This window comes from Zalophus californianus, chromosome 3 (assembly GCF_009762305.2).
Source record: "Zalophus californianus isolate mZalCal1 chromosome 3, mZalCal1.pri.v2, whole genome shotgun sequence".
NCBI classification, from domain to species: domain Eukaryota; kingdom Metazoa; phylum Chordata; class Mammalia; order Carnivora; family Otariidae; genus Zalophus; species Zalophus californianus.
In genome coordinates, this window is record NC_045597.1 from 148,281,856 (window position 1) to 148,293,953 (window position 12,098).

General features: G+C 37.9%; 1 protein-coding gene across 2 annotated transcripts in view; it reads left to right on the forward strand.

The window, feature by feature from the left end:
• ITGAV (integrin subunit alpha V) overlaps window positions 1–12,098 on the forward strand; it is a 95,196-nt gene that overhangs the window by 30,994 nt on the left and 52,104 nt on the right. For both annotated transcript variants that reach the window (XM_027588392.2, XM_027588393.2), the window contains exon 3: window positions 9,557–9,648. In XM_027588392.2, the coding sequence (XP_027444193.2) occupies window positions 9,557–9,648 (92 nt within the window). The remainder of the gene's footprint in view (window positions 1–9,556; window positions 9,649–12,098) is intronic.

Consider the following 12,098-nt stretch of genomic DNA (forward strand, 5'->3'; position numbering starts at 1 on the left):
CAATTTCTTATATTATCAACCCTTTTTTTAAATTTTTTTAAAAGATTTTATTTATTTGAGAGAGAGAATGAGAGAGAGAGAGCACATGAGAGGGGGGAGGGTCAGAGGGAGGAGCAGACTCCTTGCCGAGCAAGGAGCCCGATGTGGGACTCGATCCTGGGACTCCAGGATCATGACCTGAGCTGAAGGCAGTCGCTTAACCAACTGAGCCACCCAGGCGCCCTCAACCGTTTTTTAAAAATCTTTTTTAATTTTCATTTTTACACTTACATTCTATCCTTTCTTTGTATTTAATTTTATTTTTGTATTTATATTAATTTTTCTTTTTTTACACTTTTGGGATACAGTTTCTTTTAACAAACAGACCAAAATACACCCAGCATCTAGTGTATTGCTCTGTTCTCTTCACCTGACTGATCATATTCTCTCTTTCTTTTCTTTTTCTTCTTTTTTTTTTTATTTAAGTCTTTTTAAATTTTCATCTTTACAGGTACATTCTATCCTTTCATTGAATTTAATTTTATTTTTATATGTATATGTTTTTCTTTCTTTACAATTTTTTGATGTAATTTCTTCTAACAGACCAAAATACAGGATCCAGTGTATTCCTCTGTTCTGTTCACCTATCTGATAATATTCACTCTCTTTTTTTAATTAATTTTTTTTTTCTTTTGGGTTTTGGGTCTCTTCTGATTTGTTTAGTGTATATTTCTCTGGCGTTGTTGTTGCCATTTTAGTTTTTTGTTCTTTCATTCATCTGTTCTCTGGACAGAATGACAAGATAGAAGAACTCATTGCAAAAAAGAGAATGAGAGACAGTACTAACTGTCAGGGACATAATCAGTATGGATATAAGTAAGATGTCAGACTTAGAGTTAAGAATAAAGATTATAAAGATATTAGCTGGGCTTGAAGAAAGCATAGAAGACACTAGAGAATCCCTTTCTGGAGAAATAAAATAACTAAAATCTAATCAAGTCAAAATAAAGGCTATTGAGATGCAATAAAAAATGGAGGCTCGAACTACTAGAATAAATGAGGCAGAAGAGAGAATTAGTGATAGAGAAGACAAAATGATGGAGAATAAAGAAGCTGAGAAAAAGAGATAAACAACTACTGGATCACGAGGGAAGAATTCGAGAGATAAGTGATACCATAAAGTGAGACAATATTAGAATAATTGGGATCCCAGAAGAAGAGGAAAGAGAGGGGACAGAGGTATTTTGGAGCAAATTCTAGCTGAGAACTTGCCTAATCTGGGGAAGGAAGCAGGTATTCAAGTCCAGGAGGCACAGAACTGACCTCAAAATCAATACAAATCAACACCCCAACATCTAATAGTAAAACTTACGAGTCTCAGAGACAGAAAATCCTGAAAGCAGCTTGGGACAACCTTTACCTTAACCCACAAGAGTAGAAACATTACACCAGCAGCAGACCTATCCACAGAGACCTTGGCAGGCCAGAAAGGCCTGGCATGATATATTCACAGTGCTAAATGAGAAAAAGATGCAGCCAAGAACACTTTATCCAGGAAGGATGTCATTCAAAATAGGAGAGAGAAAAAGCTTCCAGGACAAAGAGAAACTAAAAGAATTTGTGATCACTAAACCAGTCCTGCAAGAAATATTAAAGGGGATCCTCTAAGTGAAGAGAGAGCCCAAAAGTAACATAGACCAGAAAGGAACAGAGACAATATACAGAAACAGTACAGGGAATATAGTGGCAGTAAATTCATATCTTTTAGTAGTTATTCTGAATGTAGATGGGCTAAATGCTCCAATCAAAAGCCACAGGGTATCAGTTTGGATAAAAAAGCAAGACCCATCGATACACTGTCTGCAAGAGACCCACTTTAGACTTAAAGACACCTCCACATTGAAAGTGAGGGGGTGGAGAACGATTTATCATGCTAATGGACATCAAAAGAAAGCTGGAGTAGCAATCCTTATATCAGACAAATTAGATTTTAAACCAAAGACTATAATAAGAGATGAGGAAAAAACACTGTATCATAATTAAAGGGTCTATCCAACAAGAAGATCTAACAATAGTAAATATTTATGCCCCTAACATGGGAGCAGCCAGTTATATAAACCAATTAATAACAAAATTAAAGAAACACATAAAATTACAGTAATAGTAGGGGACTTTGACACTCCACTCACTGCAGTGGACAAATTATCTAAGCAGAAGATCAACAAGGAAACAAGGGCTTTGAGTGACATACTGAACCAGGTGGACTTCACAGATATATTCAGAGCATTCCATCCTATAGCAACAGAATTCACATTCTCCCCGAGTGCACATAGAACATTCTCCAGAATAAATCACATACTGGGTCACAACTGGTACCAAAAGATTGGGATCATTCCCTGCGTATTTTCAAACCACAGTGCTTGAAACTTGAACTCAATCATAGGAAATTTGGAGAGAACTGAAATACATGGAGCCTAAAGAGCGTCCTACCAAAGAATGAATGGGTCAACTAGAAAGTTAAAGAAGAATTAAAAAAAAAATCATGGAAATAAATGAAAATGAAAACACAACTGTTCAAAACCTTTGGGATGCAGCAAAGGCAGTCCAAGTATATAGCAATATAAGCCTTTCTCAAGAAACAAGAAGGTCTCAAATATACAACCTAACTTTATATCTAAAGGAGCTAGAGAAAGAACAGCAGATAAAGCCTAAACCTAGCAGAAGAGAATTAATAAAGGTTAGAGCAAAAATCAATGAAATAGAAACCAGAAGAACAGTAGAACAGATCAGTGAAACTAGGAGCTGGTTCTTTGAAAGAATTAATAAGATTGCTTAACCCCTAGCCAGACTTATCAAAATGAAAAGAGAAAGGACCCAAATTAATAAAATCATGAGTGAAAGAGATCACCAGCCAACACCAAAGAAATACAAACAATTTTAAGAACATATTATGAGCAACGATATGCCAACAAATTAAGCAATCTGGAAGAAACGGATACATTCTTAGAGATGTATTAACTACCAAAACTGAAACAAGAAGAAAGAGAAAACCTGAATAGACCCATAACCTGCAAGGAAATTGAAGCAGTGATCAAAAATCTCCCAACAAGCTAGAGTCCAGGACCAGATGGCTTCCCAGGGGAATTCTACCAAACATTTAAAGAAGAATTAATACCTGTTCTTCTGAAGCTGTTTCAACAAATATAAATGGAAGGAAAACTTCCAGACTCTTTCTGTGAGGCCAGCATTTCCTTGATCCCAAAACCAGACCAAGACCCCACCAAAAAGGAGACTAATATCCCTGATGAATAGGGATGCAAAAATTATCACCAAGATACTAGCCAATAGGATCCAACAGTACATTAAAAGGATTATTCATCATGACCAAGTGGGATTTATTCCTGGGCTGCAAGGGTGGCTCAACATCTGCTAATCAATCATTGTGATACACTACATAAATTAAAGAACACTACATAAATAAAAGAAAGGACAAGAACTATATGATCCTCTCAATAGATGCAGAAAAAGCATTTGACAAAGTACAGCATCATTCCTGATTAAATCTCTTCACAGTGTAGGGATAGAGGGAAGATACCTCAATATCATAAAAGCCATATACAAAAAGCCCACAGCAAATATCATTCTCAACGGGGAAAAAAACAGAGCTTTCCCCTAACGTTAGGAAATGGCAGGGATGTCCATTCTCACTACTGTTGTTCAACATAGTACTGGAAGTCCTAGCCTCAACAATTAGACAACAAAAAGAAGTAAAAGGATCCAGATCGCAAGGAAGTAGTAGTCAAACTCTCAGTCTTCTCAGAAAACATGATACTCTATGTGGAAAACCTAAAAGACTCCTCCCCAAAATTGCTAGAACTCGTACAGGAATTCAGCAAAGTGGCAGGATATAAAATCATTGCACGGAAATCAGTTGTATTTCTATACACTAACAATGAGCTAGAAGAAACAATTTAAGGAGTCAATCCCATTCACAGTTGCACCAAAAACCATAAGATACCTAGGAATGAACTTCCCAAAGAGGCAAAGGATCTGTACTCAGAAAACTATAGAACACTCATGAAAGAAATTGAGGGAGACACAAAGAATTGGAGAAATGTTCTGTGCTCATGGATTGGAAGAACAAATACTGTTAAAATGTCTATGCTACCTAGTGCAATCTATACATTCAATACAATCCCTATCAAAGTACCATCAAATTTTTTACAGAGCTGGAACAAATAATTCTAAAATTTGTATGGAACCAGAAGAGACCCTGAATAGCCAAAGGAATGTTGAAAAAAAAAAAAAAAACCAAAGCTGGTGGCATCACAATCCTGGACTTCTATTACAAAGCTGTCATCATCAAGACAGTATGGTCCTGGCACAAAAACAGGCACATAGATCAACAGAACAGAATAGAGAACCCAGAAATGGACCCTCAACTCTATGGTCAACTAATCTTCAACAAAACAGGAAAGAACAGCCAATGGAAAAAAGACAGTCTCTTCAACAAATGGTGTTGGGCAAATTGGACAGCCACATGCAGAATGAAACTGGACCATTTCCTTACACCATACACAAAAATAGACTCAAAATGGATGCACGACCTCAGTGTGAGACAGGAGTCCATCAAAATCCTGGAGGAGAACACAAGCAGCAACTTTTGTGACCTCAGCTGCAGTAACGTCTTGCTAGTCACATCTCCAAAGGCAAGGAAAACAAAAGCAAAAATGAACTATTGGGACTTCCTCAAGATAAAAAGCTTTTGCACAACAAAGGAAACAGTTGACAAAACCAAAAGACAACTGACAGAATTGGAGGAGATATTTGCAAATGTCTTATCAGATAAAGGGTTAGTATCCAAAATCTATAAAGAACTTATCACACTCAACCCAAAGAACAAATAATCTGATCCAGAAATGGGCGGGCAGAAGACAAGATCAGACACTTGTCCAAAGAAGACATCCAAGTGGCCAACAGACACATGAAAAAATGCTCCACATCACTTGGCATCTGGGAAATACAAATCAAAACCACAGTGAGATACCACCTCACACCTGTCAGAATGGCTAAAATTAACACGTCAGGAAATGACAGATGTTGGTGAGGATGCAGGGAAAGGGGAACCCTCCTACACTATTGGTGGGAATGCAAGCTGGTGCAGCCACTCTGGAAAACAGCGTGGAGATTCCTCAAAAAGTTGAAAATAGAGCTATCCTATGATCCAGCAATAGCAATAGTAGGTATATATCCCAAAGATAACAAATATTGTGATGTGAAGGGGCACCTGTACCCCAATTTTATAGCAGCAATGTCCATAATAGGCAAACTATGGAAAGAGCTCTGATGCCAGTGGACAGATGAATGGATAAAGAAGATGTGGCATATGTATACAATGGAATACTACTCAGCCATCAAAAAATTGAAATCTTGCCATTTGCAACGACGTGGATGGAACTAGAGGGTATTATGCTAAGTGAAATAAGTCAGTCAGAGAAATGATTACATTATCTCACTCATATGTGCAATTTAAGAAACAAAGCAGAAAATCATAGGGGAAGAGAGGAAAAAATAAAACAAGACAAAATCAGAGAGGGAGACAAACCATAAGAGATTCTTAATCATAGAAAGCAAGCTGAGGGTTGCTTGAGGGGAGACGGTGGGGGGATGGGGTAACTGGGTGATGGACATTAAGGAGGGCATGTAATGTAATGATCACTGTGTATTATATAAGACTAATGATGGGGCGCCTGGGTGGCTCAGTCAGTTAAGCATCTGCCTTCAGCTCAGGTCACGTTCCCAGCGTCCTGGGATCGAGCCCCGCATTGGGCTCCCTGCTCAGCGGGGAGCCTGTTTCTCCCTCCTCCTCTCCCTCTGCTGGCTGTTCCGCCTGCTTGTGCTCTCTGTCAAATAAATAAAATTTTAAAAACGATGAATCCCTGACCTCTACCTCTGAAACTAATAATACATATGTTAATTAATTGAATTTAAATAAAAAAATAAAATTTAGAAAAACAAAAAAATAAAGACCCCCCTCCCCCAACAAAGAATATAGTGATATTGGTTCTGTATCCTTTTGTTTTTGAAATTGGCAGTTGTAGAGCTTATGAGGAAATACATGGAGCCTTAATTTGAACCTTTCTGATGTGGTATAGACAAAGATTTCTTCTAACAAAGAAAAGCTTTGTTTCTGCTTGGACATTATTTAGGGTCTTGCTGAAAAGGCTTTGTTTTAAATGAAAGCAGAAGCAGGAAGTAGCAATTCTGAGAATGTTACACTTTTTGTTCACATGCATTATTAGCTCATAAACTCAGTTCCCTCAGGCTAAGATTACCTGAATTTGTCTATGGTCTCTGGACAATGAGTGAAGGTGAATCTTTCCAACCCCTGTTTCTCAGTCATGCTGCATTTTACCTCCTTCATTAATGTAAGGGGGTGAGGTAAATGCCTACATTTCCTTTGTAGTTAGGAATAGAGTAGAAAGTCTGTAGCACAGTAAGAGAACAGTTAGGTTGCAGTGGAATAAAAAAATCATATTTGTAACCATAAATTTTATGGTTTAAAACATTGAAAATTATCAGTTGAATCTCATTTCGTCCAGAGGCTAAGCTTCTTTGTAATTGTTGGTCAGGCACTTTTGGAAATAGCAGAATGTGTATTACTCAAGCTGCACTAGGCTATACTTCAGTCATGCTTTATTTCCAAACAAAACCTCAAATTTCACTTAAAAAAAAGACTATTTCTTGCTCATATCGTCATCTAGTGTGGGTCATTTGGCTGTTCTTACAGTTTCAAAGCTTGGGCCAAAGCTGCTTGTATCATGTGATTCTACTGTCTTATTCTAGCCTTATGGATGGGTAAGAGAAAACATGGAGATTTCATATCGACTTTTTTTTGTTTTATTTGTTTTTTAATGAGTTGATTATTTCAGATTCCACATATAAGTGATAGAATGGAGTATTTGTCTGTGTCTAACTTATTTCTCTTAGCATAATATTCTCTAGATCCATCAGTGTCTCAACTGGCAGGATTTTCTTTTTTTATGGCTAACTAATATTCTCTATACTCTCTGTTCACGCGTCGGTAGATATTTAGGTTGCTATCATATCTTGGCTATTACGAGTAATGCTGCAGTGAACATGGGAATACAGATACCCCTTTGAGGATAGTGATTTGATTCCTTTGGATATATACCCAGAAGTTGGATTCCTGGATCGTACAGCAGTCCCATATATAATTTCTTGAGTAACCTCCATACCGTTTTCCATAACGGACGTATCAGTTTACATTTCCACTTGCAGTGTGCAGGGGTTCCCTCTTCTCCACGTGCTCTCCAACACTTGTTAGCTTTTGTTTTCTTGTTTTGTTTTATTTTGTTTGTTTTTGGATAATGTCCGTCCTAACTGGTGTGAGATGATATCTTATTGTGGTTTTGATTTGCATTTCTTTGATGATTAGTGAGCTCATATCCACTTTTAACTTACTTGAACTGTTGGAAGCGACATCTGCCGCTTCTGCTCTTAGCTTATTGGCAAGCACTAGTTATGTGGCTTTAACCTAACTGTAGGAGGATGGGAAATATAAAGGAGTCCATTGACAGATGGATTAGTGATCTATGGGTCATTGACATGTATTGTTCCCAGTGGTGATGGCAAGGTGAACATAGGCTTCAGAGGCAAGCCAACTACTGTTGCGAAACCTTGGTTTTCACGGTGAAGGGCATATACTAGCTAAGTTCCCTTTCTCCTTCCTTCTACTTAAAAAATGTGTCTTTGTGACCACTGACAAGGAACAGCTATATTTAGACTACAGATAGAGGCCTTTGGAGATTGACACATTAAAGAAAATTTTTTCAAAATAATGAAAAGGGGGGCTCCTGGGTGGCTCAGTCAGTTAAGCATCTGCTTTTGGCCCAGGTCATGATCCCAGGGTGCTGGGATCGAGTCCCACATTGGGCTCCCCGCTCAATGGGGAGTCTGCTTCTCCCTCTCCCTCTGCCCCTCCCCCCTACTCATGTGCTCTCTTTCTCCCATGCTTTCTCTCTCTCCCTCAAATAAATAAATAAATAAATAAATAAATAAATAAATAAATCTAAAAAAAAAAAGAAAAGGTAAAAGAATAGTATAGTGAACAGTATTATACCCTTTACCTTGTCTGTAAGACACCTGGCATAATTGAAATTCTCATTAATTATTTATGACTTCAGTTGGTCTTAAGTGTTCAGAATGGAACTAAATAACCATAAGCACTACCTTAGATGAATGAAATTTAGGGAATGGATTTAACACAAACCTTTTGATGATTTTTACACATGGCTGGCAGTCTTAAAATTGATCCTTGTCTGCTGCATTTGTCCAGTATAGTTCTTGAAATATATATTGTTTTTTTTAAAAAATATTTATTTTTAGATTGAGAGAGTTGCATGCGAGTGGGATCGGGACAGGGGGGAGGGAGAGAAAACTCTCAGTCAGACTCCAGGCTGAGTGCAGAACCTGACGTGGGGCTCCATCCCGGGACCCTGAGGTCGCCACCCGAGCTGAAACCAGGAGTCAGACGCTCAGCCCGCTGTGCCATCCAGGTGCCCCTCGGAATATATGTCTATAAAGAATGATTATTATAAGTAGATTTTAAGGAACAGACTAGACTTTAAAAATAATTAGTATCTTTCTCAAAAAAAAAAAGTCTCTCCCCAAATGCTTTATGCGTATGTTTCCATATTTTTTTTCCTTGACCAATTTTAACAGCTTTTCAGTGAAAGGATTTTCTTTCCTTTTCCTTTTCCTTTCCTTTTTCCAGTGCTTTACACGAGTGGCTGATGCATTGGGAATAATTTTCTCACTAATGTAAACTGAAAATAAATGCTTGCATGCAGTATGCCAAATCTAAATCTTTTTCCCACCAGCCAAATCATGTCTTCTAGATTCTAACTCCTGTGTTACAGTATCATTCTCAATCTCTTAGTCTTTTACTTTAGTCTTTTGCTACTGGTGTTTTATAAAGGCAGTAGCTTTTTTTTTTTTTAGATTTTATTTATTTATTTGTCAGAGAGAGGCAGAGCACAAGTAGGGGGAGCGGCAGGCAGAGGGAGAGGGAGAAGCAGGCTCCGTGCTGAGCAGTTGAGTCAGATGTGGGACTCGATCCCAGGACCCTGGGATCATGACCTGAGCTGAAGGCAGACGCTTAACTGACTGAGCCACTCAGGCGCCCGGCAGTAGCTTTTTGTTTTCATAACATCTTTAAATCACAGAACTTGCGGGAGTACAGTAGGTAATTTTAAGTATTTGTTTAATAATTATCCTACAACTTAGCAGTTGGGAAACTTAGTATTATTTTTTCACATCTGCATTGTAATAGTTAATATAACCCTGACACACTTCTAGTCATCCTGTGTTTTATTTTTTGATTAGTTGAAAGTTCCTGACATTCATAAAGTACATGAGATAAATAGCTAATGTGGTATTTGATTAATCAAAGGCTATTTGATTACACTATTTGTACACCTGGCTGATTTGAAATAAACTCTGTTATACTAAGAATATATATTTTGTTTCTCCCCCCTCACATTATTTTTCTTAGGCAATAGAGATTATGCCAAGGATGATCCATTGGAGTTTAAGTCTCACCAGTGGTTTGGAGCATCTGTGAGATCAAAACAGGATAAAATTCTGGTAAGTCTTTTGGCTACTTCCTTGTAGGTGAGTTTAGTCACTTGGGTTCTGCTACTTTCTACCTTCATTCCTACGTTGTTCCTTTCTCCTGCCCCTGTTGATACTTCCTGTCAGTATGTTTCTATCCAGCCAGGTTTAGGACTAGTGGGCCTATGATTAATCAAACACACTAGTACCTCCTCTCTTTAAAAATACAGCAACCTTCCCTTTGCCTCTTCCCCACTGCTATGCCTCATTACTTGGCTCCTCTTTTCAGAAACGTTTTGAAAGTGTTTTTTACAGTGACCATCTCTACTTTCTTCACATTGTCTTCCCAACCACTGCAGTCAGGCTCAGGTAGGCATGGCCAAAGTCACCCTTGGCTATCAGGTCACTGAAATCATTGGTACTTGTTCTTATGTTTCTTGTCGTCTCAGCACCATTCAGCAAGGTCAGTTAGCCCATTGTTTTTGAAATGCTTTTCTTCCCTTGGCTTCTGGAACACTGTATTTTCCTGGTTTTCTCCCATTTCTTTGCCTGCTCCTTGCAGTCTCCTCTTCTGCTCAGTCTCTAAATATTGGGTTGTTCCTAGGCTGTGTTCTGGACCCCCATCTTCTTTAAGTACACCTTTTACCTGGCTGTTCCTATTCTGTCTCATTGCTGTAAATAAAATACAAATGTCATAATTCCCAAATCTATCACTCTAGCTCTTAGTTCTCCTTGGATTTTCAAAGTCATATTTCCAAACAAGCTATGTGGCATTTCCATTTGGATATCTCCTATATTATTACTCAAAATGAACATGGCTAAAATAGAACTTTTGTTACCCGCTATCAAAAAGGAAAGAACACAGGGGCACCTGGGTGGCTCAGTTGATTGGGCATTTGCCTTCGGCTCAGGTCATGGTCTCAGGGTCCTGGGATCGGGCCCCCTATTGGGCTTCCTGCTCAGTGGGGAACCTGCTTTTCCCTCTCCCTCTGCAGCTTCCCCTGCTTGTGCTCTCTCTCTCTCTCTCTCAAATAAAATACATACATACATACATACATAAATACGTAAATAAAAATTAAAAAAAGGAAAAAAACACAAAGATAACTGTTTCCATATAAAACTTCCCCAACTTGTTTAGAGGCATGACTTCCTACCCCATCCACCAGTAAGCTGTATCAATTTTGCTTCCAGAATATATCCCACATCCATCAGTAACTAATCATCATCTGCACTGTTTCCACCCTGTTTCAAGCCACCATCATTACCCGCCTGGGTTCCTGTAGTGCTGTCCTCCTCTTTCTGCTTCCTCTCCTGCCCCAACTACAATCCATTCTCCAGAGGAGGACCAGAGTGAATCAGAGCATTTCTTCCTGATTAAAACAGTCAAGTGGTTTTCCATCATGCTCAGAGGACAAATCGCTGCTTCTTCTGGCTTGTGAGCATCTCCATAATCAGGTCACTGGCTCTTGTCTCTGGCATCATCTTACTCCACCTCACATGCTTTAGCTACACTGGTCTTTATTCCTTCCACATGACAAGTCACTGCAGTTAGTATCTTAGTGTTTTTGTTCGCTCTGTGTTATGCTCATTTTGTTGATTTTCACTTGGCTAGCTCCTCATTATTCTGATTTCAGCTTTAATTTCATTTCCTTAGAAAGTCCTTCCCTGTTTTAATTATCTGCATTGTGTTTATTACTGTTTTTAAAAATCTGATTGTGGGGCATTAGGGAAGAATTTGTTTAGGAGCTGAAATTTCAAAGGAGCTTTAAAGGATGTGTCCAGCTGGAAATAAAGGATGGGGTTGAGAGTGGGGGCACTCTAGGCAGAAAGCAAAGAAGCAGAAATAAGCAGAAGGAGAAAATAATCCTTGTATGTGAAACATCAAGTACATGTAGAAAAGTAGCAATAATCATCTCCTTTCACTTTTTTCAGGATAAATATAAAATAACCTACTATTAATGTCTGCAGTGTTTGTGTTAATGTTTTGCTTCAAAAAAGTATTACAGAAAGTTAATTGAACCTTTTTCCAGAATTAAATTGTCACATTTTGGTAAATTACTATGTTATTGTTCCACTTCTTGTACATGGTGTTGAAATCTGTAACTCTGAAAACAAAAAAGTCATAATTTATTTGGAAAGTACGTAAAGTAAGCACTGCAAAGTCCTTTATTTTTTTCTTAATAAATCATTTGCTTTATAATTTAGGGGTATATTCTACATGCATGAGAATGTTATTTAGTTCAAATGTTGATTTAATCTGTGACCATCAGCTTAGTGCAAAACATCAAGAAAAGTGCTACATGAAATAGTTTTGCTAACTATTTTGAAAAAAAAATATGTGAGGAAAGTACTTTTTAAATCTGTATCCACTGTTGTGATAAGGAATTCTTGGTATAAGACAGGCTTGATTAATTTTTATTAATGCTTAGAAAGTGTTTTTGAAATCTGAAGTTGTACAGATTGTCTGAAACACTAATATTTTC